Source organism: Sciurus vulgaris (assembly GCF_902686455.1).
Source record: "Sciurus vulgaris genome assembly, chromosome: 1".
Lineage (NCBI taxonomy): Eukaryota > Metazoa > Chordata > Mammalia > Rodentia > Sciuridae > Sciurus > Sciurus vulgaris.
This window is the reverse complement of record NC_136461.1, coordinates 117063278-117089382: the sequence shown is the minus strand read 5'-3', so window position 1 is coordinate 117089382 and position 26105 is coordinate 117063278. Positions and strand designations below refer to the sequence as shown.

Below are 26105 nucleotides of genomic sequence, written 5' to 3'. Positions count from 1 at the left end.
TTGGCCCTGAGATGTCACCATCTCAGACTAGGTTCACATATGTCTTTGCTTAGCTCAGGGCTCCATTTAGAGGGTGCTTGATCAGTGCTTGACTGAATGAAAGAAGTTAGAACGAAATGCCCTCCTTTGGGCTCTGCCTCTTTGCAGAATATCCACAGAGGAAGAGCCACCAGTGGATGGGTGATGCTTATGTCAAAGCCGCTCCCCTCAGCCATCACTGAGCACCGGATGTGCCCCTCAAGTGCTCTGAGGACTTTCTCTCTTCCTGTTCCCCCCAGAGCAGGGGTGAGGCTGGGCAGCAATGAGCATGAGGACACAGCCACCATGCAGCACTTGTGTGTACACGATGACGACCACCAACAAAGACCACACCAGAGCCAGGGATAGAAACAAATAGTGTATTGATTTGGGGAGGAGAGAAGGGATGCAGATGGGAAATGGGGGGCAAGGGGCTCCTTAGTGTTTGCCAATAACTACTGCCAACCACCCTCCACCCCCTCACCTTCTTCCTCTGCGGTGGGGCCCTAGCAGGCTCTCACCCTTTCCAGTTGCCTCCCTGTCTCCTCCCTGCACCCCACTTGACCTTGACCTCCAGTGACTGAACAGAGCCTACCCAAGGCTCTTAAACTGGGAGAAGTTAGTCTCAAACTAACCTTCCTTTCCTCTTCTACCTCCCACCTCATTCCCATCTCTTGTCTAAATAAAATACAGAAAAAGCAAGCACAGCTAGTATCTGGGAGAATCAGTTCACCCCGGGGTTGGGGACAGGGGTGGGGACTGGGGGGGTGGGGCAGGCAGAGGAGCCTTAGCCAAGTGTAGTGGAACCAGGGGAGGCCTGGCTCAGCTGTCCTCTCTCTTTGAGGCTGGCCTGGCAGTGGGACAGCTGTCCAGGAGGCTAGTGGAGAAGACTCCATGCCTGCCTCTCAGGCACCATGTCATGGGGTCCCCGGGGTGGGGACAGCAGCCAGGGCAGCAAAGCAGAAACTAGGTTCTGTGAAAGCACCCCTTTCCCTTGGCTCCTAGAGGAAGCCCTCTTTGGTTTTAAGGCAGATATAGAGTTTCCTGGAAGCAGGGAAAGGATGGAGGGGAAATTAGGATTGAGATAGAGGCTTTTTTTTTTTCTTGTGTTTTTTCCTTCAGTATAAAACCACTGTAGAAAATAACTTCTCTTAGAAAACAAAAAACAAAAAAATACAGAAGAAAAAATACCAAAGGGGGTATTTTTCTTTGGCTTCAAGCCTGCTCCCATGAGGTGCAGGGCAGGGGGTGGGCGGAAGGTGAGGAGGAAGCAGGTGGCCTCAGCCCCCACCCCTGCCTGGTGGGTCCCAGATTACATGATGCTGCAGTTCTGGGCACTCTGAGAAGAGAGAGGGAACAGGTGTGAGTGATGGTGTCTGGACAAGCCCCTTTGCAGGTGTTGTCTCCCCCAAACCTCACACTGGCCCTGCCCCTGCCCTCGAGTCTGGGGCTCAGACAGGAGGGGCAGGATGCAGGAATGGGGTGTCTAGGGCTTGGGCTGCGGGGAGGAGGCTCCCACTCCCCCGGGCTGCGGGAGAGAAGGCTCTCCACCCACCCAGAGCTTCCCTTTGTCCTAACCCGGATGGTCAGGGTCCTGTGCATGGGGAAGTGGAGGCGGAGGGATGACTCACCTGGGTCCGGGGACTGGAGTTGCCCAGGAGGTAGGAGCGGGTGACCAGGCTGTCCCCGAAGCTGCCACCCCCACTGCCCCCCACACTGCGGTAGCTGCGAGTGACTGTGACACTGGAGGCAGAAGAGCCAGAGGAGATGGATCCGCCCACCTGGGCTCCCGAGCCGCTGGCAGACGCCTTGTCGGCAGGCTGCCCACATGTCCCACACAGCACTGTACGGGAGCGCAGGTTGTATTCAGCGGGGTCCCCCGAGCTGCTGCAGTGGGAGCCCTGGGGAGGGAGACAAGGCTCAGGCGGGACGGCGAGTCTGGGACTGGCTGCTCAGGCCCAGCACCCAGGCCCCAGGCTCCTACAAGTTCCCAGCCACCAGGCAGGAAGGTGGGGTTCTGTGCCCCTTGAGCCAGAGGCTAACAGGGACTGGGGAGGTCAGGGACTGGGAAGAAGGACATGAAAGGGCAGGAGGGTCAGAAAGACCTGGGGACAGAGAGGTGTGGTCTGGACTCCTCTAAATCTCCTAAATTTAAGAGGAAAAGAGTAGAGGGGAAAGCAAGCTTGTAGAGCAACAGACATGCAAAATTTAATTTGTGAGGGGACAGGAATAAGATTTGCAGGAAAAATGAGGGAAATGAGAGGACATGCATGCAGCAGGACTCGGGGAGGGACTGGAAAGGAGACGCATGCAACAGGAGTGGGGGAGAGAGGCAGGGCTGGGTGCCCCACCTCTGTCCTCCTGTCCCCTTCCCAGCAGACAAATCCAGACCCTGTCCACTGCTCCCGTGGGATTATTCCATGGCATCAGAAAGTTCCCACTCCCTTCCTTACCAGAGTAGGGCACCCAGACACTTGGGTTCCCTGTTCAAGGTAGAGGGAGGAGAGAGAAGAAAGGCCAGGGCAGCAAGTAAAGTTCCAAAACATTCTTTAATGAAAAGACTTTGGCAAGGGAGGCAGGGAGAGGCTGCCCCAGGCCTGGCTGGGTGGCCCAGTGTGGGCGGGGCCTCAGCGGCGGCTGCCACTCACGTGGTGGTGATGGAGCAGGTCATCTCCATCCTCATCCTCATCGTCGTCAACCACTGTCACTGAGCGCACCAGCTTGCGCATAGCCACCTCCTACAGGGACACAGGACCAGGCCCAAGCGTCAGGGGTGAGGGCCAGGGAGGGGTGTGCAGCATATCTACCCACAGTGACCACCAGGAACCTTTTTGTGGCCTGGACTTTGTCCAGTCTGCTGCTCACTGTCTTCTGTGATGTTGGAGCTAAGGAACTAGCTTCTACCCGAGATGGACACTCTAGAGCTCTCTGCAGGGGAAGTGGCTCTGTCTTTAACAATCCCTGATGGCTGACTTCTACCCAGCATGCTGCTGGCATGTCCAAGGAGGTAGGCCCCTAGATCAGGTCTTCATGAACACAGATGAGTTCCAGTCCTGGCTCCTAGACTTGGGCAACTGAGACCTCACAGAGGTTAAATGACTTGGGACTCCCTCACAGCTCAAGAGCCCAGGTAGGCAGCTCCATCTCCTCTGGGTTTTTTGCCTCCAGTATCACAGATGAGCCTCAGTTTCCTCATCTGTGATACTGGGACTCTGGGTCCTACACCAGAGAGAGCTCTGGAAGTGGCCCTGAATTGGTCCCTGTGGGTTGGGGGCAGCTAGCTCCCATTCTGGTCACCTGGGGGTCACCTAAGAGGTCTATTCAGGGGAAGCCTTGTCTGGCAAGGGGCCAGCTGGGGCTACTCACTTCCCCGGTGGAGTTGATGAGAGCCGTGCGCAGGCTATTCCCACAGCCCCAGGTGTTCTGCGCTTTCCACACCAAGTCGGTAGGAGGGCTATGAGTGGCTCCAGCTCCTGCAGCCCAGACCTGAGAAAAGGGAATTTGAGAAGGGTGCTCACTCCAGCACTCCTGTCCTCAGGCCAACCCATCCCCACCTAAGGCCACACGAGAGTCCCAAGTACCCTGCTACTCACCGTCACCACCTGCCCAGCCTTCAGGGTGAACTTCGGTGGGAAGCGGTAAGTCAGCAAGGGGTCATCTCCATTCTGGCGCTTGATCTGCCAATTGCCCATGGACTGGTCCTGCCAGAGGGGAGGGGAGAGGAAGGAAGCAGGGCGGCTCAGCTGGGCTCTTGAGTTCATCTTGCTCAAGGACCCAGGCAGGTGAGGCATGTGGTGTGTGTCTGCAATTCCACTCCTTGGGAGGCTAAGGCAAGAGGATGGCTTGAGCCCAGGAGTTCAAAACCAACCCGGGCAACATAGTGAGTCCTCCAACTCGAAAATAAAATGAAACAAAACGAAAAAGAGCTCAGGCTGACCTGCCACCACCCACATTCAGAGGCGTCTCCCTCCATCCTCTGCCCCTGCTCATCACTGCCCTTCTCTCCAAGGATAATAGCAATGCCTGTGGACACTTGAGTACACTGACACTTTTTCTTTCATCTTCCCAACAGTTGAAAGACTTAGAGATAACTATTTCTCCCTATTTTATTTTTTTATGGTACTAGGGATTGAACCTAGAAGAGCTTAACCACTGAGAAATATCCCAACCCTTTTATATTTTATTTAGAGATAGGATCTTGCTAAATTGCTTAGGGCCTCTCTAAGTTGCTGAGCCTGATTTTGAACTTGCAATCCTGCTTCAGCCTCCTGAGCCACTGGGCATGAGTCACTGGCCCAGTCCTTTTTATTTTTTAGATAGGGTCTTGCTAAGTTACCGAGGCTGGCCTCAAACTTGTGATCCTCCTGTCTCAGCCTCCCGAGTCTCTGGGATTACAGGTGTGTCCCACCATACCCAGCTTCATCCCAATTTTGCAGATAAGGAAACTGATTCTCTTTATGGTTAAATAACGTTCCCAAGGTCATAATGCTCCCAAGGTCTCACAGCCACAAAGTCCAGGAGTCAAGACTGGGACTCAGCTGACCCAACCCTGGGGGCCTACCTCATTGGATTTGTTGCGCAGCCGCACAAACTTGCCCTCCTCGTCCACCTCCTCCACAGCCACACGTCCACTGGTGCGAGCATGCTGGGAGAAGCTGCTGCGGCTCTCAGCGGACTCCAGCTTGCGCTTTTTGGTGACACTTCCCCCACCCTGTGTCTGGGATGAGTGGGAGGAGGCACGGCCACGGCTGCGCTGTGAGGTGGGGCTGGGGGACAGGCGTAGCCTAGGGAGGAGATGAAGAAGGGGACCTGGTCAGGGCAAGTTGGAGGCAGGAAGCTACTGCTCACTCCTCCTGACTCCGCCCAACTCACCTCTCCTCCTCGCCCTCCAAGAGCTTGCGGTAGGCGTGGATCTCCATGTCCAGGGCCAGCTTGATGTCCAGCAGCTCCTGGTACTCATCCAGCTGCTGTTGCATCCTTGCCCGCATTTCAGCCATCTCCCGTTCTTTCTCTGCCAGCAGCCGCCGGCTAGTGTCACGCTCACGGGCCAGCGAGTCCTCCAGGTCCCGAAGCTTCGCTTCCTTGGCTGCCAGCTGGTATGGAGGAAGTAAGGATCTGGTGAGCCTCCAAGGGCCCCAGGTATGGAGAGGGAGGGACATGGGGTACCGAGGACCCTCTCCAGGATCTCCAGACTCCCATCAGAGCTCATTGCAGGTTCTAAAGTGGTGAACAGGAAGTCCTTCCCAATATCTAACTACAATCTCTTGCTCTGAGGCTAGAGTCCATTTCTTCCTGTCACAAATGGCACAGCCAGGTAGAATAGTATTGATGATTTTAATGCCTCACACTTCAAAACATTATGGCAGATCTGTGAACTAGGAAGGACAAGAATGATCTCCATTTTCAAATGGGAAAACAAACGTTCTAAGTGGAAGCAAGATAAGAGGAAGAACTGGAACAGCAGAAGGCCACTGGACTCCAAATCCCAGACCCTGCCTCTCTGTCTGTGGTCCTGGGGGTCTGTTCTTTTCTCTTGATCTTTGGGATTACAGGCATGTGCCTCCATATCCAGCTTTATCCCGATTTTACACGAGAAAACTGAGGCTCTTCATGGATAAATAACGTTCCTCCCCCTGGGAAGCTTCTACCTACATCTGCCCAGTCTGGTGGTCCCTGGCAAAAGGAGTGAGCTGAGGCATCACCTGCTTCTGCAGCTGGCTGAGCTGGGCTGAGAGGCTGTCGATGCGGATGCGGGACTGCTGCAACTCCTCATGGGCGGCCCCCACCAGGTTGCTGTTCCTCTCAGCAGATTGCCTGGCGTTATCCAGCTGCAGGGAGTACAGAGTTAGGATTGCAGGGATGGGGAAGGACAGAGGGAGGGGCTTGAGGATAGGATCATTGCTATAGCTGTCCTGAGGTCCTGGGCCACCCTGAGCTCCCTGCCACCATCTGTCTGTCCTCCCAGGCATATCCCAGTGCAGGCAGGGGTAGGGCTGCTGGGACCAGAGCAGTGAGGGAACTGGGGGACAGTAAGTACCTTGGCAGAATAGGTCTTCTCCAGCTCCTTCTTGTACTGTTCCACCTGGTCCTCATGCTGGGCTCGCAGCTCCTGAAGGGCATCTGCCAGTCGGCTCTCGAATTCACGCTGCTTCCCATTGTCAATCTCCACCAACCGGGTCTCATGGCGGCGTTTGGTCTCACGAAGCTCCTAGAAGGGTTGGATCAAGGACACAGAGACTGAAATCAGAACTGGTTCTTTAGAGGTCTAGACCCAGAAAGCCAAGCTCCCTGACCAGCCCTAACCCCACAAGCCATTGTCAGACCTACTTTAATTTGGGATCTGGGTGCTGGTCATCCCCACCCCCTGTCCACTATACAAGGGACTCAGGTGGCTGAGCTCCACATACAGCTCATTTCTAGCCGTAAGACCCATTTCTGCCACCACCCAGCCCCAGACCTCTGGCCTACAAAACACAGTCCCCACCTCACTATAGATGTTCTTCTGGAAGTCCAGTTCCTCCTTCAGGGTCTGCAGCCTGTTCTCAGCATCCACCCGCCGCAGCATCTCATCCTGAAGTTGCTTTTTGGCCTCACCCAGAGCTGCCTCAAGCTGAGAAGAAGTGGGGTGAGTTCAGAGAGAGGGGTCTCAGAGCACAGGAACTGGAAAGAAGCTGAGCAATGGCTGTTTTCAGGCATCCTTTATCCATGGGGAAAGTTCCAGGGAAAGTGAGGGCCTTGGATGCCCATGGAGGTAAAGACATCTACTTTGAGTAGGTACCATGCTAAGAAATCAAAGATAAAAAGGGTGTGGTGATACACACCTGTAATCCCAGTGATTTAGGAGGCTGAGGCAGGAGGATCACAAATTCAAAGTCAGCCTTAGCAACTTAGTGAGGCCCTCAGAAACTTAGCGAGACCCCTGTCTCAAGATAAAGAATAAAGGGCCTGGAGTTGTAGCTCAGTGGTAGAGTGGTTGTCTAGCACGTGTGAGGCACTGGGTTTGATCCTTGGCACCACATAAAAATAAATAAATAAAATAAAGGTATTGTGTTCATCTACAAATAAAAATATATATATTAAAAAAGATAAAAAATTAAAAAGGGCTGGGGATGTGGCTCAGTGGTTAAGCTTATATGGGTTCCAGAGGGGAAAGGGAAAAATTGAGAGATGTTCTTATCTGCCACAAAAAAGCCTCTGAAGAAGTCTGAACAGGTGAATCTGGCTAAGACATTCATTTTGGAAAGCTCAGGTTAGTGTAGCTCGGCAGGATTGAGGGTTGGAATTGGAGGCAGGATACCATAGAGAAAAGCATCTAGCCCTGGCTTTGGAGTTGACCTGAAGGTTTCTGGCAGTCTTTCTAGTCTCTTGTGTTATACTGTGAAGAGACCTGAGAGGGAGAGCATCCAGATGGGAGTTTGCCTACTGACTCTAGTCTTGGCCCTGTTCTGAACAGATAAGATTTTGAAACTGGGAATGAGCCAGTTTCTTCAATTCTGTTCCCTAATTTGTATCATGAAAAATTAGAGAAAAGGTTGGATAGCAGTGTTTTGAAAGTGAAAGCCACCATACGTACACAAAGCACTTTTAATATACATCCCATATGTAATTAGCCGTCAGCTCCCCATGATAGCCACAGTGAATGGCTACTCCACTTCTCCTTACCTCCAGAGAGGTCAAGAGCTGGCCACGGGAAGGCCAGACTGAGAGGGATACAGGGTCAGTTCATTGTGAAGTTAACTGGAAATGTTTTGTGGATTACTTTTTTTGTGTGTGTGGCAACAGGATTGAACCCAGGAGCACTTATTTTGAGACAGGGTCTTGCTAAGTTGCTTAGGGCCTCACTAAATTGCGGAGGCTGGTTTTGAACTTGTGGTCCTCCTGCCTCAGCCTCCAGAGCCCCTGGGATTACAGGCAAGCACCGTGACCAGCTCATGGATTACTCTCAATTCAATGTGCTAGATCCCACGAGCAGCCAAAGAAGGATCAGATGTGGTCTAGACAGGCAAAGTGGTGCTAGGACAGGTGAACAGCTCTGGGATTATGTGACAGACCAGGCACCTCCTAGGACCAGGGTAAAACAATGAATGTGCATGTGTCAGATGAGAGTCAAATGAGGTCCCTGGAGCATAGCCTACCTTGGCCACCTGTCCCCGAAGATCGTGCAGCTCGCCCTCTAATGTGCGTTTCTCACTGAGCGCAGTGCTCAGTGCAGCCTCCTTGGAGTTCAGCAGAGCTTCCAGGTCCTTGAGCCGGGCCTGGGCGGCCATCAAGTCGCCCTCCTTCTTGGTATTGCTAAAGAAAAGAGGGAAGAGTGGGTCTCAGAGGAATCCAGGTCCCTGGAGAGGGCCGGTTTCCTGTGGGGCTGGCTCTCATTGCCAGTAGAGGGAGCCCTTGATTTAGGTTTGTTTATATTGCCTGTCTCTGGAGCTGGGCTTCCACCTCCCCCAAGGTTCCCCAAAACCCCTTTCCTGCCTCTCCACCCTTTCCATGACTCAGGGCTCAGGAACGTGCCTGGGGCTAAGGGCAAAGCTAGATCCCATGATATGAATGCTTTTCCCCTCTCCTCCCATTCCTTCCAAAAGAGACAGGGGCACCTTTGTCTCCCGCCCCTTCCCACACAGGGCCTTAACTTTCCCCTCCCTCAACAACGCCCACTTTCTATTCAGCCTGGTCTTCACTGCCTCTGAAGAGCCAGACAACTAGACTCCTGGCCCTGTGGGCCATGTGTACCTAATCCTTCCCAGTCTGAGTCCCAAAGTTGTCAGTCCCTTCTCCTAACCCTTCTATAGGCATGGACTGTGGGAAAGGAAATTCTAGTTAGAGCTCAGAAGACTTGGGACAAGGACAATGAGGGGCAATTTGGGCATTTCCTTTATCAGGACTCTGATCTGGGCAGAACAGGAGTCCCAGCCTCCATTGGAGTCCTGAGAGAAGGCTGCACCCTACTCATCAACCACAAGCCTCAGCACCTGGCTCCAGATGTGGCTTCCAGGCCTTCAGTTCCATCTGCACTCCAGCCTTGAGCATCCCTGCTCCTCAAACTGGGCAAAGCTTTAGATGGAACCAACTACTCTGCCCTCCTGCACCTTCCTGGGCCCCTAGTTACTTTTGCTAGAGAACTCAAGAAATAGGGAAGTCCTGTGTTCTTAGAAGGCTCTGGGGAACCCACAAATCTTAAAGATATGACAATCCAAGAGCCTGGGAAGCCACCTTATGTAATGCATCAATCCTCAAGCATGAACCCACCAGGGCAGATGGAAGAAAGGAAAACTAAACGTGGGCAGTCAGGAAAAACCCACCCCGGCAAGAAGAGCAACGCTGTCAACATATTTTCTCCTGTCACAAAAGCCCTAAGCTCCATATAACTCAACAATTCACTCTGGAGCAGAAGAGAGAAGATGAGACTTGCAGAAGCTTGAAAGGAGGAGACACTTGGGAGATAGAGGGACACCCAAAGAGGCAGGGTAGTTGCCTGTGTGCTTGCTTCATCCACCCCTCAGAACAAATTGTTAAATGCAATACTGTCTGTCTCCTGCAAAAAGAGGCCCTTCTAGACCAGAGGATGTCTCCTCTCCTCCCTCTCAGCCTGAAAAGCTAAAAATAAAGTCAGAACCCAGCTCAGGTTTTGGCTGCCATCCGGCCCAGCCTCTGGCTGGGAGCACAGCCCCAACTTTCCATGACTTCAGAACTTTTCCGAAGCTGAGGCAGCTGTACGGGGAGGAGGGAGAATGAAGAAAAACTGCTGGTAAAGTGAAGCAACACAGCAGACACAGACTCAGAGCTCCTTGGGCTACTCCCAGGCTGGCTGGGGGCCCCCCACAAGAGGTCTCTCTACCCTGAAGGCCAACGGCTGCAGCTGGCTCTATGGAGAGACTCTCAGAATTTACAGAACCAGCTGGGTGCAATAGTACTCTTCTGTAATACTAGCAACTTGGGAGGCTGAGGCAGGAGGATTTTAAGTTTGAGGCCAGCCTTGGCAACTTAGCAAGACTGTGTCTCAAAAAATAACAGGGCTGGGGATGTAGCTCAGTGGTATAGTACCCCTGGGTTCAATCTCCAGTAGCAAAAAAAAAAAAAAAAAAATTTAGAGAACCAGTTTAGAGTCAGCTCAACTCAACATCCTGCTTTTAAAGATAAGGAAACTGAGTGACAGAGGAGGAAGGTGGGTGTCCCAGTGTCAAACACTGCAAGCTAGTGCAGGGACAGTGTTCCAGTCTATTCTGGCTACTGGTTTGGGACTCTTCCTCCTCCATCTCATTGCCTTCTTAAGTCACAAGGCTAGAGAGAATGGAGAAGCCAGGGAAGCCAGGGAGAAGAGAGCAGACGCCTCGCATCAAAATGTTCCTTCGACAGAGCTGGGAGAGGCAGGAAGGAGCACAAGATGCTTTCAGACCACGTCTCAAGGGCATCTCCTCCATAGTGCTGGCTCCATGACCTCCTTGGATGCCAGATGAGGAGGCTGGGTTCTCTTTGGAAATACCCTTTCCTTGGAATACCTGGGAGACACTGACTTAGGAAAATGGAGATGTATGGTTCCTGCCCTCTGGGCTCATGATCTGATGGGCTTATAGTCTAACAGGCACAGGGTTGCTTTTTTCTTTTTTCTTTTCTGTTTTAAGTCTAACCTTTTTACTTCCTGCTGCTGCTCCCAAAGGTGGTGGTGGTGATGATAATCATAAACAGTCACAGTCAGGTGTGGAGGCACATGCCTACAATACCAACTACTTGGGAGGCTAAGGCAGGAGGATTGCAAGTTTGAGGCCAGCCTGGGCAACTTAGTGAGACCCTGTCTCAAAAATAATAAATAAACATAACTTGGGATGTAGTTCAGTGGTAGAGCAATCCCAGTACAACCAAAAAAATAATAATAATATACAGTCATGCCACATATTACTTAATGATGGGGTTATGTTCTGAAAGATGTGTCATTAGGCAATTTTGTCATTGTGTGAACATCGTAGAATTTACTTATGTAAACTAAGCTACAATGTCACTAGACTATCAATATAATCTTATAGGACAGTGATGGAACCCCCTCGTTCATGTATGTGGCCAGTCTTTGATCAAAACATTATTCTGTGGTGCATTATTACACTAGCAAACACTTATATAGAGCTCATTATGTACCAAGCACTTCTCTAAACATTCTGGTGTCAACTCATTTAATCTTCATGGCTAGCCTCTGAGGTAGACACTACTACTATGTGTTTATAGAAACTGAGGCAGAGAGATAGGTCCGGGGTCCTGCAGCCAGTGCACAGCAGTGCTGGAAATGGCTGCTGTACTAATTCAGCACATGCTCCGATATATTGGTCTCCAACTAAATTAAGGGAGCTGTTTCCCTCCTGGAGATTTTGACTAGCACCAGAAAGGCGATTAGGACTAAGACACGCCCTGCAGATGGGGGAAACCACGAGCAAAGAGAGGGAAGAAAGGGCCTTTGTGGTTTTCTTAGTCAGGTCTGGGGAGATCCCATCTGTGGGGAAGAAGCCACTGTCACCCATGGGCTCATGACTCAGACCTCAGGAGCTCTGCGGCCAGGGAGCCACATGCACACCCCAAGATATGGCTCGGGGTGGGACCGAACCTAGCTTCTCCTACCTCCTCCCTAGGCCTGCCTGTCCACCAAACACCGTTTTCTTCCCAGGAAAGGACTTTGGATCTAGCAGGGAACAAGACCAATCCCTGGCCGGTGGTGCTGCCCAGGCCCCAGTCCATTGCGGGTGGCAGAAAGAAAGCTGAGTGTATGCTGAGCGCCATCTTCCCTGTGCTGGGTTGGCAAGGAGGAAAGGGTGGAGCTGGTCAGGGGAGCTGGGAAGGGATGGGAGCCTGGGGCTCCTCAGGTGACTCATGCCCAGGCAGACAATACCAGGGCAGGGGTCGGGAAATCCTCTAGTGCTCACAGGGGGCCTGGTACCATGCTGTGGAGAGCCAGCTCTTCCCTCTCACGCATCCTTCCAGCTTCCCCAAGCACAGGAGTGACTACATGCCAGCAGCCTCTTGAGGAAAGAAGGGCTGGGCATCCTGTTTAACTCATCCCACAGTTGGCAAGTCCCATGGCAGAAACAGGGAAGAGGGAGTTATGGAGGGGAAAGGAGCAGAGAGAAAAAGAATTAGGTAAAATGAGAGCTGGTGCTGGCAGCACCCAGAGGCTGGGATCTGCTAGGCTGCGGCTGGCAGGGTAGGAAGTCGGGTTCCCAGGCGGTTGCAGGCCGGGCTCTCAGTTGCTTGGGAGAAGAAAGACACCAGGCAGCAAAGAGGCTGACGGGCACAGGGCCAGGGGCTGACCCACCCACTGAGTCACCCTCCTTAGCCCAGCTTGGATGCCAGATATGGAAGCCGGCCGGCAGCCGGCTTGTTTGGGCCTGGTTGCTGGGAGCAACATGCTAGGGCCGGAGGGAGAGGCCTGCGTTTCCTCCTCTGGCCTGGGAGACAGACAGGCTGGACCGACTTTACGCTGGGGCTAAAAATAATTAGTGGGAGGAGAAGACCAACAAGGAGGCGGTGCGGAGGGCCAGACCCGCCCTGCAGGGGCTCCTACAGACCCGCCGGAGGTTCCCTGGCAGCCTGCCTCACCTGCCCTCAGAGTTCCCCATGGCTGGGCTGGGCGGCTTCTATTGGGCGGGGGGGGGGGGGGGGGGGGGGGGGGGGGCGGCGGAGGCGGGAGAGCCAAGGTGTCAGAGCCCCTGGGCATTTCCTGCTTCCCAAGAAAGGGCGACCCCTGTGGCTGGGTGAGGAGCCCCCGGGCTGCCCAGGACTTCCTAAGTGTGACTAGATCTCCCACCACCACCCTAAGCCAGCCAGCCTCCTTCATGTCCCTATTTCCCCTCTGGGTTTCTCATTTGTTCTTCTCATTAACAAAACAGTCAATTCCTTTTATTTATTCATTTATTCATTTATTTATTCATTTATTTATTTATTTATTTATTTATTTATTTAGTGGTAGGAGGGGTTGAACCCTATTTCCTTTTTTCTTCTTTTTCTTCTTCTTCTCCTTTTTTTTTTTTTTTTTTTTTTTTGAGACAGGGTTTCACTAAATTGCTGAGGCTGACCTCCAATTTGCAATTCTCCTGCCTCAGCCTCCCAAGTAACTGGGACTACAGGCCTGAGACATGGTGCCTGGCAATTCCCTTTATTTTAAAAATTTGACATGTACATATCATATTGTACATTCAATATAGAAAACTTTATATACTTGACCCACCCAAATTGGAGTTTGTTCCAGTAACTCCTCCCACTGTAGTAGGTCCTCCTTCCCTGTCCCCTTCCTTCACACCCATTCCCCACACCTTAGTTGAGCTCCACCTAGCAGAGCCCAGCCTTGCTAATTTCAGCTGATGTTTTACCTATGGGGTCTGGGGATTTTTCTGTATGTCCCCTGAATGCCCTGAGACTAAATGGCTCATATGCTCAGGGGTTTTAGAGGGGCCTTCTGGATCAATTCCTGGACTTTCATAGATGAGGAAACTAAAGCCTGGCGAAGGGTAGGGTCATGTACTAACAATCTGTCCAGAGTCACCTGAAGAGACTGGGCAGATGGGAACAGAACACAGAAAACGGCATGGTAGGGCTGTGAATGTAGTTCAGTGGTAGAACACCCACTTAGCATGCCTAAGGCCCTGGGCCCAATTCCTAGGACCAAAAAAAGAAAAAGAAAGAAAAGAGCAGGCAGGCTGTGCAGAGAGTAACAGAGTCCGGGAGACATATCAACCTTTGCCTCTATTGCTGGAGACACCCCAGTCAGAATGACAGTGAATCTAGTGAATATGCCACTCCCAACCACCCTCAAACATCACACAAACCCACAATCATGTACAGTCAGCCACCAGAGGTAACCACTACCAAGGAAACCATTGCTGTTTTCTTGGCTGGTCTGTGGGTCAGTGACCACTTTCAGGTAAGAGCAGAATGTGGGCAGCCAGTTTCCCCACCTTAGCATTGGAGGTGCCAGCCCTCACCAGAAAGGAGATCTTGAAAAGAGGAACTGAGAGGGGGCAGGTGTTCCAAGGACTTAGAAGCTTCTTGAGTCTCCTCCAGACCCTATTCTGTGAAGTTCTGGAGGTCTTTCTCTTTTTTTCCCCGCCTTTTTTTCTTTTCTTTTGTTTCTTTTTTTTTTTTTTTTTTTTTTTTTTTCTTTTTTTTTTTAAGTTCTGGTTGTCTTAAACCTGAAGCACATGCGTGGCAGGGCCCATGTATGAAACACCCCTGACCTCCCCACATGGACACATGTACCATAGCTGGTAAGGCTCAATTGCCACATGCCTCTCTTGGGTGTGACGCCAGCCAAATATGCTCAGATCCCCTTCCAGAGCAGCCAGGCTCCCAGTTGTCCTCTCCCAAGACAAAGCCAGGTCTTAATTCCAGGCAGAGGGAGGAGCTGGGTCTGGGGGGCGCTAGTGCTGAGAGGGGGATAGGAGGCCTGTTGACATGTTCAGACACAACTCCAGCAGAAGTGCTGGGCCTGGCAGGGGGCCAGGCCTGAGTCACAGCTGCTGGGTGTATCAACGTGGCATTGTACAGAGGGGGAGAAGCCTGGGGCCACAGGCCAGAGCTCTGGGGTCCTGGATAACAGGCAGGGCTGGCTTCCTCAACAACCAACCCTGCAAAGTTTCATGTCAAACTCTACTTTCCATCTTCCTGGACCATCCCTCCAGAAGTCATTCCTATGTTGTCATAAAAATGCAAGGATGGGGCCTGGGGACAGACCAAAAGAAGTAGATGCAGGGAGGAGGGGAAAGATAGCCTAAGAAGAAGGCAGAATGTCTATGTTCCCCTCTCCCCTTCCTTGGGGAGGAAGGGAAGCTACTGGTCAAAGGGTGGGGCATTTAGGGGATCCTCACACAAAAAAAAATCGACTCAGCAGTCCCTTCTGGAGACTTATTAGCCCTCTATCTGGTCCTGCATGGTTATTAACCCTGACAGCACCAGTAGAGTGTAGGAGCCCCACCCCAAGGTCAGGAGAGGAAGTGGAGGAGGACCTAGCAGTTCTGGTCCGGCCACATTCCAGGAAGCCTGGGAAGATGCAGCACTCTTTCTCAGCCAGCAGGGGGTGGCAGACCAGAGCTTTGGGAAGAAGGGGAGCTTTTCCATCCCCAGGAAGCCTTTTTTCTCCACTGCCCAGAGGCCAGACCTCCTGAATGAAAAATCTCTAGACACTGATCAACACTGAAGGGACTCACGTACCCCATTCCCTTCCACTTGTCCCCACAAAATGTACCTTTAACCCAGGGGTTCTTAACCACTAAGTCACATCCCCAGAACTTCTTATATTTTATTTTGAGACAGAGTCTCACTAAGTTACTTAGGGCCTTACTAAGTTCCTGAGGTTTTGAACCTGTGATCCTCCTGCCTCGGCCTCCTGAGCCACTGGGATTACAGGCCTGTGCCACCAGGCCTGGCTATACTTGTCCTTCTTACCATGACTTGAATTTAGTTCTCAAGGAAAGGCCATCCCTCAGACTTTTCTTGTCTGACTGGATAAGCTCTGGGTCTCCTGTCCATTCTATACTCTGCCCTCTACAGTGACTCAGCTCCCCTGCTGGACCAGGGATCTCAGCCAGAATTATTCCTGGCAGGCGGGATTCCGGCTTCCTCTCTCACAACTAGACTAGGGTAGGAAGAGCCCCCTTTCCAAACTCTGCCCTCTTTCTAAAGGAATTAGGAAGGGATAAAATCTGCTCACAGCCCAGCCTCAGGTTGGGGGAGCCAGTATGGGTGCAAGAAAGGTGGAAGGTAGACAGGTCAAGGTCACTGTGTGCCTCCCTCTGCTCCAGGCATATGCTGTCTAATCCTGGCCAGTTCTAGGTAGCAGTCCTGCCTTCCCTAGGGCCTCTTTTCTGGTCTCTACATATATCAATCAATGGGAGTCATTCCAGTGCTGAATGTCCCTGTCCTGCTACATGATACAGCCCTTTCCATTGTCCTGAAGGAGAAGCACTGAAAATGAATTGTCCTTTCCTACCAGTAATGAAAACAAAGAACACGCCAAGAGGGTAATGTCACAATAGTTAACCGTTTCTAACACACTATCTTTGGGACATAGAGAAGAATACTAGTGTTTTTAATTCCATTGCTTATAGGAAAATTTCTATTGAGAATAGCACTGTTAATTATATTCACATTGATTATATTTGATTTTTCTATTAATAGCTTGGTATTTTAGAGGACTATTTTCTCACTTTGCAGGTCACTGTACTACTTGGGGACCTACAGGATCTCTGGAAACCTTTTGCTTTAATCCCCTCTTTTATAGCTAGGGAAATCCAGAGAGAAGTGATTAGCTCAAGGTCGCACAGCAATTTATTGGCAGGGCCAATCCTAGCACTAAGGATATTGAGGGCCAGGCTGTTTTTACTACTTTTTACTACCTGTCATTTTGTTGGTGGACCACTTTGCCTCTTACTAAGGATAGGAGATCCTGTGATCTTTTAGATGTCTCTAGGATCTTAGAGCTTGGTTTGTGTCACCCCTCTACTGAGAACCATAGATGAGGACAAGAGGAACTGTCCCTAGTGTCTGGGTCTCAGATCCAGACTTGGTTTTGTCTGCCACAGGTGCTAGAACTGGTGAGGGGCTGGGGAGGAAGGAGGAGAGGGGGAGGAAAACAGAAAGCACAGTTGGTAGGTGAAAACATCTCCTACCAGTTGTCACCCCAGCTGTCCCTTGCCTCAGCCCTGACCCTAAGCTACTGAATCACTGGAGGCAGGACTATAAGTGGGGGCGATGGGCACACCCCATGCAGTCTCAAGACTCCCAGAGTCTAACAAATGATTCTCAGCCTGGCGTGGTGGTGCATGCCTGTAATCCCAGAGGCTCAGGAGGCTGAGACAGGAGGATTGAGAGTTCAAAGCCAGCCTCAGCACCTTAGCAAGGCCCTAAGCAACTCAGTGAGACCATGTCTCTAAATAAAACAAAAAAGGACTGGGGATGTGGCTCAGTGGTTCAGTGCCCCCGAGTTCAATCACTGGCATTGGAAAAAAAAAAAAAAAAAGGAAAACAAATGATTCTCCCATTTCCCTTGGGCTCCTTAAGTAGTTTTTAGCCCTTGAACTATACCTTCTTGCCCTTTCAATCAGAATGTGGGCAGGGCTGGGGGTAGTTGGGAGAGGTAACATCAGGAGACACGATCACATAAGAGTAAGGGCAATGCATGCTCAAAGACCCCCAGCTCCATTAACCTAATGGCTGTGCCCTTCCAATCCAGGTAGACAATTCCCATGACAAGTCCCAAGATAGTCTCAAGACAGCAATCATCAGCTTCCCAGAGCTCTGACAGTCTCATGATCAATGGTCTGGCAGGGTCCTAGGTCTTTCCAGGTAGACTGCGACAAATGCTATTGATAAAGAGTTGACATGTCCTGACAGGACTGCAGGACATTAAGGGATCACTAGCCCCAAGGCATACTCTCCAGGCTGCAAGTTACAGTCACTACTCCTTACCTTACCCCCCAGATCTCCAACCTGTCCCCCAAGTTAGAAGTGAGATTTAAGGGGAAGAGTACCAATTAGAAGTCAGAAGGTCCATGCTCAACCCTGACCTATCATCCCTTTCTGTGTAACACGGGACAAGCCTCTGCACCTCTACAGCCTTTGCTGTTCTTGTCTTGATCTGAGCCTGTAAGTACTTGAACCTCCATCTCCCTGCCAGTCCACACTGGGGCTTCAAGAGGCAGGCAATCCAGGAAATTGTAGAGCATGAGGACCTCATGAGGGGAAGAGGTGCTTCTGCTTTGTGGGCCTGGGATCTCCCCATTTCTGACTCAGACTTCCTTGGACAGTTCCTCATAGGAAGTCAAAGACCTTGCACTGTCCAGCAGCCCAAAGCATAACTCCAGAATCAACTCTGCAGTCTAATGCTTGTGTATAGTGACTGTCCAGACCTCTGGATCCAGATACCACCAGAGATTCCAAGGAAAAGGCAGGAAAGGGACCCCAAGATGCAGAGGTGTGCAGATGCAGACATTCAGGCCCCCATCCCTCCTCTTTAAAGACATCTGCTGTCTCCATCCTGTCTCCTGCTGTCTCTTGTAAAGTCACAAGGGTGGGAGGGAGGGGGATAGCATCTGAGTCATTCACCCAGCTGTCTTGCCTGGGGTGGGGCCCAGCTCTGAGCCTGGACCCCAGGTGGACTTTTGCTGGCGCTTTCAATCTTTCTGTTCTCTGCAAACTGAGGTGTCCAAATATCTTGGGTTCCAGAATAGAAAGTGTGTGTGTGTGTGTGTTTGGGGAAAAAAATTTTCTTGGAACCCAAAACCCAGCCCAACAAAGAGTTCCAAACCTCTGGGGGTGCTTGAGGTACTGAGGCTGGGCCAAGGATCGCCACAGTGTCTTACAGACAGCTCGGCATCCCAGTTCCAAAGCTGGCTCTGACCTCTGAGATCTAATTAAACATTAAACTAGACAACACCTTCTTTCCAGGCTTTGGTGGGACAATCCCCCCCCCCCCCCCCGCACCACAAACTCTTCATTCTAGCCACTTCTCCACATCAACCTGAGCACAGAAGCACAGAAGATACAAAAAAAAAAAAAAAAAGGCAATCCTGACTCCTCCTACTATAGATATAGATATGTAAGTGGACAGACTCTACCACTCTGAGTCCCCATTTTCTCCACCCCACCTCCCACCACCCAGGGATTCAGGTGTGCAAGCCCACCTCCCATTTCCGGAAGCCCAGCCTCCCCAGTTAGGATCAGTGGGGGAGAAAAGAAGCAGGTGGCTAAATATAACAAGTACACACACCACCCCCACCCCTACCCCACGTGGGCACACACCCGCCTAGTGTCCCAGGCCTGGACAGCTGCACCATGAGGCAGAGGAATCAGACTGTCGTGGCTGTCTGAGCACAAGAGGCTGTAGTCTCCAATGGTCCTGCTCCCCAATCAGTGTTTTCCCCAGATCTACTAAGAATGTCCTTCGAAGGAATCTGAAAGTGGGAGGTAGGGGGTTGGTAGTGGAGTGGACTAGTTCAGAACACTCACTCACCAAGGTTCCTTATCTGTCTTGCTAAGTTGTTCATGTCACTAATGAAAAAGACAGGTGATCCCCTTTTGGCAGAAATAAAGGTTGAACCCATCTTCCCAAGGCAATTTGTATCTGTCCCTCAGGAGGCTGATGGATCTGCCATGCCACCATCTAGAGGGGTTCTGAAAGGGCATGAGTTTGGAGAAGATAAAGCAAAGGGAGAAAAAGGAGTGGAAGTCAAAGCTATCAATCAGCCCCTCAGGGATGTCCAAGCACCTTCAATGCTCTTTAGCCTGGATCTTCATATAGGACCCAGGAGAGGGAAATCAAATTATTGGGGGCTGGAAGAAGAGGTAGGATAAGCATCTAGGCTCCCTTCTTTTTTAGAAAAGAAGGTGGAGTCAAGTAGGGTGTGGTAGGGTGGGGCTGGGATGGGTGAAGTGGGAGTGGCCTGAAGATCCCAACGGCTGGATTTCAAAAATGTCACTGGATTCCAGCAGTGGAATAATAAAGCAAAAATCAAAACGTCAGCAGTAGAGAGGATGGGCCAGAGCAGATTTGACTGGGAAAATAAAAGTGGCTCATCCTGAGAAAGGAGGGAAAGACAGAGCCCCTAACTCTTGAAGAAGCCAGGCAGAGGGCCAAGAGGGTGGTTATCCCAGACCTGGGCATAACACAACTTCCTGAGCCAGTAGCCTCTGCCCTTGGCCTCCCTCCCTCCTTTGCATTCCTGGGCCAGGCAGGCCAAAGGCTGTGGGAGCTGCGGGGGAGCCGATCTCCTGGAGCTGTTCTGGTAGGCCTCAAAGAGTCCAAGAAAGGTCCCAGACATGCAAGGAGTGAAGGAGAGCTTCCTAATTCTAAAAAGAACTCAAGCAAAGGTCATGCCAGGTGGCCACCACTGTGCCACTTGGGAACAGGGTCCAGTACCACTGGACACATGCCAGCTTGGGAGTGTTCTCAGTGGAAATCATGTGTTCAGAGCAAGTTTAGGCGAAGCTGGTACAGTGCCAAGCTTACCAAGAAACTTCTAACAGGACCCTACCCATTCCAGTGTGCCCTAAATGCCCAGAGTTTCAATACCTGGCAACGCCAGTTCTGTGTTGCTTAAGCCCCTCCCCCAGGCTCCAAATGGATGTCAAATCCTACCCTAACAGAATGCGGCCCTGTCTTGAGTCCCTGCTTGGCCCCAATGCCCTCACTATTCCTTACATTCCCACCGTCTCCCAGAGACCCCTTTCCTTTCTGTCCCGGTTTGACAATTCCTCTTGGCACTGCCAGTCACCCGCTGGCAGTTCCGGGGAGGGAGGAGACTATATGGCAAAGTTGTCAGCTGCCCAGGGCCCTCGGGCTCCCTTCCTGGAGTCGGACAAGGGTGCCGGTCAGCCCGCCCTCTCCACTCTGCGCCCGGCACGCCGCCACCTGGCCTCACTCACCGCGCTTTGAGCTCCTTAAACTCCTCGCGCACTTTGCTCAGCTCCAGCTGTAGGCGGGCGCGCTCCTTAGCCACCGAGTCGAGGGTCTTGCGGGCATCCCCCAGCTCGGCCTCATAGGCGGCCTTGATGCCGGACACCTCGCGACTGACCACTTCTTCAGACTCGGTGATGCGAAGGCGCAGCCCTGCATTCTCGGTCTCCAACGAGCGCACACGATCGATGTAGACCGCCAACCGGTCATTGAGCTCCTGCAGGTCCTCCTTCTCCTGCAGCCGGGTGATACGGGTGGGCGACAGCGGAGTGGAACTGGCTTGCGCCCCGCTGCGGGTGGCGCGCCGCTGGGACGGGGTCTCCATGGCCGGCAGGGTGGCAGCGCTGCCCGCAGGGCAGGGGTCCCAGGAAGGGCTCGGGGTTCAGACCGAAGGACAGAGACTGCTCAGGGGCGGAGCGCGCCTGGTGGCTGGCTCTCCGCTTGCTCCTGGCAGGCGTAAGATCTGGGCCGGGCGCTGTCGGACCTAAGGGTCTGGGTTGGCTGGTGTAGATGCGGCGCTCCCGCGAACACTGAGTCACCGGCGCCCGGGCTAAGGCTCTAATAGGTCCTCCCTACAGGAGGCGGGCCTACTGCTCTTAAAGGGGCAATCAACTTACCCACAGAGGCGGGGGCGGGAATGGTGAGGAGGGGCACGAATCGCCCGCTGTGGCGGAGTCGGGCCCCACCCTCTCCGGAGCACCCCAGACAGACTGGGGATCGCAGTCTTGGTTCCTGCCTGCACAGCGATCTCAGCTCTAAGCTTGCCCCCACGGCCTCAGGCCTTCTGGTAGAGGACAGAGCCAAGGGACAACAGTGGGTGGGCAAAGGGCGGGGGAGGGAGGTGGAGAAAAGAAGTGGGTGCAAAGCAAGGGAGGGGGCCAGGCAGGGATAGGGAGCCGGGAAAGTGGGGGTAGGGCTGAAGCTGATGCCCATCGAAGTGACTCATTCTTCCACCACTGGCTCCCCCTTGCCTCCCAGTAGTAATAGTGAGTCACCTCTACCCCACCCCCTCCACATGTGGGCTGCCCATTCAAAGATCATCGCAATATGCCAGGAGTAGGTTAGGATGGGAAAGGAATGCCTGGGTTCCTTGGGGGGGGGGGGGGGGGTGCAAAGTTCTGGAACCTCAGTTGCTTTATGTCCTCAGTTTTGGGACAGAGGTTTGAGGCCCTCTTTTTCGTAAGGTCTGCCCCTGTTTATCTGTCTTAAAAACTGAGCACTGGGTGTAAGACCCAAGCAAACAATCTCAGAGTCCCTCACCCCACAGAGAAAACCAAGAATAGGACCCAGAGCTGGCTTGGGGGCTCATGCCTGGAGGCTGAGGCAGGAGGTTTGTGAATTCCAAGCCAGCCTCAGCAACTTAGTGAGGCCCTAAGCAACTTAGTGAGATCCTGCCTCAAAAAATAAATAAATAAACGAGGTGGGGGTTGGGTGGAATGGGGGACTGGTAGAGTTTTTGCCTGGCACCTGTAAGGCACTAAATTCTATCCTTAGCACAACATAAAAATAAATAAATTAAACAAAGATATTGTGTCCATCTACAACTAAAAACAATTAAAAAAAAAAAAACAACATAAAAAGGGCTGGGGATGTGGCTTTAGTGGTTAAGAGCTCCTGGGCTCAAACCCTGGTACCAAAAATAAAATTAATTAATTAATTAATTAAACCCAGGAGCTGTCCCCTTCCACCTCATGCCCCATTCCTTTGAACCCAGGCAGTTAGAAAAAGAGGCTTAGTAGGTGCCTCCCCCATCAGTCCCTTTTCACTCTTACCCCACCCAGCAAACTCCAACACTGTACTTATTTTTTTCCAGAACTGTACTTATTTTAATGGATAATTTAAAACAGATACCAGAGCTGTGTGCGCATTCATCACGTTGCCAGGACACCAGGTCCCAGATTTTTGTGGTTCCCAGCAGGGCCCAAAAGGGGGAGCAGGACTGGAGGTTGGACATTCAATATTGGGTCTCCATCTTAGTTCCAGCCAGAAAGGGAGTAGTTGGGGGCAGGAACAGCAAAGACCAACATGCCTTGCTGGCTACAAAGGCCACCACCACACAGATCTCCACATTCCTCTCTGGTCAGGGCCACTTTTCAACCAGCTCTGGAGAGGAGTCGTGCCAGGCCATCTCACAAAACAGTATCACTCAGAACCCCAGGTTTCCCTGTAGCCGGCTCTGAAGCCTCCATCTTCAGCCCTCACCAAAGACCCCTTTAATTTTTCCTCCTCTAATTCTGGCCCTGGCCACACCAACCAAGGCATCCTAAGAGGTGACAGTACTGAGGTTTCAGGGCCTATCCATCTCCATGCCCTGCCCCAGTGCTCACCCAGCTCATTTTCTGGTAAGCAACTGGGGGATTAGATTATGTTCCTAACTCCCAGAGCTCCAGAGTATCAGGGCTTTTCCTGTACACAAGTGAAGCAGGGCTGGACAGGTCGTCAGTTCTGGGTTCCGGGCCAGGCCTCCAAGTAGACAAGGGGTTGCTGTGGAATTAAGGCAAGGACTTTGAGTATTCAGGAGGGAACCTTGAGAGGTGATGCTTAGGGGAGTCTGGGCAGTGTGGTGAGAACCCGGGATGAGGGGGACCCAAGCTACCTCTTCCTGGAGCTCTCTCTCCTAGGGCGTGGCACTCGCCCACAACTTCCCAGACAAAACAAAAAGGCTTGTTCTGTTTCTCCCCCTTCTGTTCCCCAAACCAGAAGCAGAGGTGGGAGGGCTGAGGGCAAACCAGAGAAACGTGAGGGACGGGGCTCATGCTGTTCCCACTGTCTCAGCCCCCACCCTGGCACTGAGCTCCCCTCCCTGCCTGGCCTGGTTTCCCCTCCTGGCTGAGGAAGCAAAACCAAGCTTAACCCTTCCTATCCTAGACTTTCCCATCTTTGGGGAAAAGGTGCAGGAGAAAGGAAGAGGATTTTCACCCCAAATCTCACTCTGAACTCTTTTCAAAGGATCTCAGCTGCCACTGCCATTACCAAACTGGTACCAATCTGAACTTCAGAGGGGGCCTTTATCCTGAATATTCAATCCTAACTCTGGATCCCAAATGCCATGAGTTTGATCTCCCTGTGCCTGAAGAAGCAGGAGAGTGTAGGGGAGGTCCAGTCCAGAGAATCTGGGCCTGCTGGGGTTGGGGAATTGTGACAGGGTGGTGAACAGTTTCCAATCCTGCCTTTCAGTTGATGTGTGACACTGAATTCTGTGGACCTCAGCTTCCTCATCTGTAACACGGTAGATTGAGCTCTGGGGTGTGCACATTATGCCACAGCAGAAAATGCTATTCTTGTTCTCAAGTGAGCTTCCCTTTGGTAGAGAAGACAGAGTAGCAAAAGCAAAAAGTACAGTGGTTATACAGCAGCACAGTGGATGGGGGATGGAGCTCAATGGTAGAGTGCTTGCCTAGCCCTGAGCTAGACGTTGGGTTCAAACCCTAACACTGGGGGAAAAAAACGAAAGAACAGCATGGAACTCTAACTGGATAATGAATTCCAGAAGTGTGGAAGCTGGAACATTAATGAGTAAAATTAGAATATAGAGGCTGGCATATGGTACAGTGGTAGAGTGCCCGCCTAGCATGTGAGAGGCCCAATACAGAAAAAAAAAAAAAAAGGGAAAAATAGGTAGGGGGCTGAGGCCAGATTCACTGATGCACATCTGTAATCCCAGCTGTTTAGAAGGCTAAGGCAAGAGGATCGTGAGTTCAAGGTCAGTCTGCACAATGCAGTAAAACCCCATCTCAAAAAAAAAAAAAAAAAAAAAAAAAAAATTGGACTGGGAATGTAGCTCAGTGGTAGAATGCCTGCCTAGCGTTCATGGAACCCCAGATTCCATCCCCAGCTCCTCAAAACAACAAAAACTTAAAAAAAAAAAAAAATCTCTACATATATGGAACTGGCATTTCAGTGGAGAAAGTCACTAACCAAAGTGAGCCTTGCGTGGTGGCACACACTTGTAATCCCAGCATGAAGGCTGAGACAGGAGGATTGTGAGTTCAAAGCCAGCCTCAGCAATTTAATGAGGCCCTAAGCAACTCAGCGAGAACCTATTGTCAAATAAAATATGAAAAAGGGCTGGGGATGTGACTCAGTGGTTGAGCATCCCTGGGTTCAATCCCCATACCAAGAGAGAGAGAGAGAGAGAGAGAGAGAGAGAGAGAGAGAGAGAGAGAGAATTATAGTTAAAAGATACAAGTGCTGTGAGAATAAAAATAAAAAGCAGGACAATGCTTGATCAGTGAGTAATTTCCACTTTCACAGTCTTTATAGTTGTTGGTCCACAAAACAACCTTGTGGGTTGAAAATTGTTTCTCTATTTTACAGGTGAGGTTGACTTTCCCCAAACCAAACAGTATAACAGGCGGAGCTCAGAATGGACCAGGAAGTTTGGTCCAAATCCAGCACGTGCTTCACTATCTTCTGCCACTTTGACTGGACGTGTGGGAGGTGCGCGGGTGGACTGTGCTGGGAGGAAGTCAGTGCAGAGGTGCCAAAGTGGGAAAGAGCTGAGCCTGCAGTCTGACCTGGAGGAGAGCAGGGAGCCACCAGAGGTGAGGCTGGAAAGTGTGGGCAGAGATAGGAGGGGAAAAGTCGGCTGTGGAGGTGGAGACCTGGTGCTGGGATAGTACTGGGGAAAGGATCCAAGCTGCTCTAGGGCTTGAGGTCCAGGAAAAAAGGGAAGCAAGAAGACCAGTGAAGAAAGAGACATAGAGCCAGCAGCAATGGCACTTGCCTATAGTCCCTGCTACTCAGGAGGCTGAATCAGCAGGATTGCTTAGAGTCAGGAAGTTCCAGGCCAGCCTGGTAACATAGCAAGATCTCATCCAGCCTGTTATCCCAGACTATTATTCCAAGTTGAGGCAGGAGGATCACAAGTTCGAGGTCTGCCTCAGCAACTTAGTGAGATCCTGTCTCAAATAAAAAAGGTCTGGAGATGTAACTCAGTGATACTTCACCCCTGGTTCAACACTCAGTATCATAAAACAGAACAAAATAAACCCTAAGCCTAGCAGGTAGTGGCTTGTGCCTGTAATCCCAGCAACTCAGGAGGCTAAGGGAGAAGGATCATAAGTTCAAGGCCAGCCTCAGCAACCTAGCTGGCTCTGAGCAACTTAGACCTGACCTATTCAGTGAGACCCTGTCTCAAAATACAAAAATAAAAAGGGCTGGGGAGGTAGCTCAGTGATAAAGCGCCTGGGTTCAATCCCTATTTCAAAAGCAAAAACAAAAACCTTCACCTAAAAAAAAAAAAAAAAAAGTCAGAGGCACTGACCTTGTCAAGAAATAGACCAAACTGGGGTGAGGTGGGTTCAGCAAAGGAATATAACCAGGAGGTATTCCAGAGGCATAGTAATAATGATTAATGTAGGGAATATTTATGGGATATGTACTATTATTAGGCACTAGGGCATTTCTATTATCTGATTGAAGGTATAAGATAGGTGTACAAGGTAGGCACTATTATTAGCCCTATTTTACAGATGCAGAAACTAAAGCCCAGGGATGTTAAATTATTCACGTGAGGCTGAGTTTCTTTGGCATTACAGACATTTCAGGCCTGATAGTTCTTTGTTGGGGAGGAGATGTGTATACTGATAGATACTTTGCAGCCTCCCAGACTTCTACCCTCTAAATGCCAGTAGCACCTCTGTCCCCAGTTATAACAATC

The 26105-nt window shown here is 51.3% G+C and overlaps 1 protein-coding gene across 2 annotated transcripts; it reads right to left on the bottom strand.

Annotated features, from left to right (window-relative positions):
• Positions 1-384: 384 nt before the first annotated feature.
• On the bottom strand, positions 385-21008 carry LMNA (lamin A/C). Of its 2 annotated transcripts, none has more exons than XM_079104353.1 (12): positions 20413-21008; positions 8154-8310; positions 6503-6628; positions 6056-6226; positions 5721-5846; positions 4891-5111; positions 4580-4802; positions 3612-3719; positions 3385-3504; positions 2667-2756; positions 1650-1919; positions 385-1357 (listed from the first exon to the last, which is right to left on the bottom strand). In XM_079104353.1, exons 1-12 carry the CDS (start codon positions 20766-20768, stop codon positions 1331-1333), a joined length of 1995 nt encoding a protein of 664 aa, XP_078960479.1. In that variant the 5' UTR covers positions 20769-21008; the 3' UTR covers positions 385-1330. The 2 variants fall into 2 exon arrangements, with proteins under 2 accessions (XP_078960479.1, XP_078960480.1); XM_079104354.1 differs by lacking the exon at positions 20413-21008 and adding an exon at positions 18790-18813.
• Between the last annotated feature and the right edge of the window lie 5097 nt (positions 21009-26105).

Excerpts from the sequence above, each read along its gene's own strand:
- LMNA (XM_079104353.1), bottom strand. The coding sequence starts at position 20,768 with ATGGAGACCCCGTCCCAGCGGCGCGCCACCCGCAGCGGGGCGCAAGCC. Across the intron at positions 3,720-4,579 it reads TGCGCAACAAATCCAATGAG|GACCAGTCCATGGGCAATTG; the intron begins GTAGGCCCCCAG and ends CCCCTCTGGCAG. Across the intron at positions 3,505-3,611 it reads AGGCTGGGCAGGTGGTGACG|GTCTGGGCTGCAGGAGCTGG; the intron begins GTGAGTAGCAGG and ends CCCTTTTCTCAG.